Source organism: Eimeria maxima, genomic scaffold, assembly GCF_000499605.1.
Source record: "Eimeria maxima Weybridge genomic scaffold, Emw_scaff87, whole genome shotgun sequence".
NCBI lineage: Eukaryota > Apicomplexa > Conoidasida > Eucoccidiorida > Eimeriidae > Eimeria > Eimeria maxima.
The window spans coordinates 28487-30991 of NW_013564012.1; the positions used below are offsets into that span (position 1 = coordinate 28487).

The 2505-nt window shown below is 41.8% G+C and overlaps 1 protein-coding gene across 1 annotated transcript in view; it reads right to left on the minus strand.

The window, feature by feature from the left end:
• The window catches only part of EMWEY_00012090 (hypothetical protein, conserved), a gene marked incomplete at both ends in the record, with an annotated part of 8905 nt that continues 6400 nt past the window's right edge, over positions 1-2505 (minus strand). Inside the window, 7 exons of the mRNA XM_013479070.1 lie at positions 1-32; positions 960-1009; positions 1264-1402; positions 1645-1673; positions 1765-1813; positions 1975-2104; positions 2287-2338. Coding sequence (XP_013334524.1) covers positions 1-32; positions 960-1009; positions 1264-1402; positions 1645-1673; positions 1765-1813; positions 1975-2104; positions 2287-2338 — 481 coding nt within the window. The remainder of the gene's footprint in view (positions 33-959; positions 1010-1263; positions 1403-1644; positions 1674-1764; positions 1814-1974; positions 2105-2286; positions 2339-2505) is intronic.

Sequence of the window (2505 nt, forward strand, 5' to 3'; positions counted from 1 at the left end):
TCATGTGGATCCCTCCGGGTTCCACATAATGTCTGCACACCTAAAAACCCTAAACCCTAAACCCTAAACCCTGCCTGCTGCTTCGAAACCCCAAGGCGATACAGCCTGCAGCAGCTTCAGCAGATACCCTGCAGCACCAGCAGCAACAGCAGCAGCAGCAGCAGCACGAAAACCTACCGTACCTCTGCTGTCCCCTAGCCTCGACCCCCCTGCTAGGTAGCTGTCTAGCTAGGTAGCTAGCTGTCAATACAGCTAGCTGGCTAGTTAGCTATATTAGTTAGTTAGTTAGTTACCTATCTAGTTAGCTAGATCCCTAGCTAGCTAGCTAGCTAGCCAGCCAGCCAGCTAGCTAGCTAGCTAGCTGGCTAGCTAGCCAGCAGCAAGGAATATCTGTATAGGGGTTTAAACTTTAAAATAAAGAAGAAGAGTTAAACCCTGCAAACCCTAATTGGGGTGTATAGGGAGCTAAACCCTGTAAACCCTAATTGGGGTGTATAGAGAGTTAAACCCTGCAAACCCTAATTGGGGTGTATAGGCAGGTGAATAAAACGATGATGCATTGATAGAGGAAGACAAAAATATATATATATAAATAAATAAATATATATATGTCTTAAACCCTAAACCCTAAACCCTAAACCCTAGGGATATAACTAAAACAGGATTCATGAGTTATATACAAATATTAGACGATGTGCTTCTCAAGGAATGCTAAAAAACGCCCTGAATACAGCAGCAGCAGCAGCAGCAGCAGCAGCAGCAGCAGCAAAACATGCAGCAGCTTCTACGGCTTAGGGTTTAGGGTTTTGGGTTTAGGGTTCGGATTCGGCTGTGAAAGGTTAGTACAGCCAGAGGACAAACAGAAACAACGAGCAAGGCAGATGTGGTTCAGCAAGGGTTTAGGGTTTAGGCTTTAGGGTTTAGGGTTTAGGGTTTAGGGTTTAGGGTTTAGGGTTTACTGGCATAGAAGGCCGGGTTAACACAAGAAATTCCCTGTGCATCGCAAGTCCTACAAAGAGTACAACAGCAGAGACAAATTGAGTGTTTAGGGTTTAGGGTTTAGGGTTTACTGGTGTATACAGCAATTAAGAAGAAGACCGAGTTGTGCATCCCGTCTCCATCTAAACAAATTAGTGTTTAGTGTTTATACAGTTTATAGAATTTAGGGTATATAATATTTAGGGTTTAGGGTTTATAATATTTAGGGTTTAGGGTTTATAATTTTTAGGGTTTAGGGTTTAGGGTTTAGGGTAGAATTCGTACTGTACAGTCTTAACAGCATGCTCTGTCCTCTTAAATGTTCCCCATTTAGTTAATATATCTATAACACCAACATAAAATAATTTATTGCCATCCTCGCTAGCTAACCCTCCTAAATCTCGCCGCCAAAAGGGTAATTCCGCTGAAAAAAAAAAAAAAAAAATTCACAAACCCTAAACCCTAAACCCTAAACCCTAAACCCTAATTTAGGGTTTTTGGAGGAAATAGTCAGCATTAAAATTTTTGTTCAAAAATTTGAATATTATGGTTATAATATTCTATATAAATAAAGGAGGTAAGGATCTACTATTAAGAGGGAATAAACCCTAAACCCTAGATAAACCCTAAACCCTAAACCCTCGCTGCTGTGTGCATATCTCTTACGTTTGTCGGGACTGCTCGATTGGCTTGTGCTGCGCAGCCACAATTCACAAAAGAAAACTTTACACCATACACACCAAACCCTAAACCCTAAACCCTAAACCCTAATTTAATTGTACTCACAGAACTGAAGGCATTGAAGGTCTTCCGAAGCTTCCTTCGGACGCTGGTGCTGCAGAAAACCACAAAACCCTAAACCCTAAACCCTAATCCGTGTATCCCAAGGCCTAACTAGGTATAGCTGGGGAGCCTGCTGCCGCGAACACGCCGTGATAGATATAAAAAGCCATTTATAGGGTTTTTAGGGTTTAGGGTTTAGGGTTTAGGGTTTACATGGATTTTTATTAGAATAATAAATGCCAACAAGAAGAGAATAATCAACAAGACGATGAATATACAAGAAGTGCGCATCTTTGCGCAGCTGCTGCAGCAGCCGTGCTGCTCGCTCAGGGCCAATATTTATCTGCAAAAACACTAGACCCTAAACCCTAAACCCTAAACCCTAGAAAACCCTTGAAAGACTGTAGACACCCCTTAGTACGGACTCTATAATGGCACAACGACTGTACTGCCCCAATATGCCTAAACCCTAAACCCTAAGCCATAATTCCGTAAACCCTAAACCCTAAACCCTTTTATCCGCACCTTTTCTCCTTCTCTTTCAAGGTCATTGTCCTTAAGGGCCACTGTTGGATCCCTGCAGAGACATAAACACTAATTGTCTCCTTTCTTTTTTTGTCTCTTCCTTTATATCTCTTGTTTCTCCTTTTGTGTTTTATTTGCTTATTGTTTCGAGGGGCTTTTTAAGGGTTTACGATTTAGGTTTTAGGGGTTTTTGAGGGTTTAGGGTTTAGGGTTTAGGGT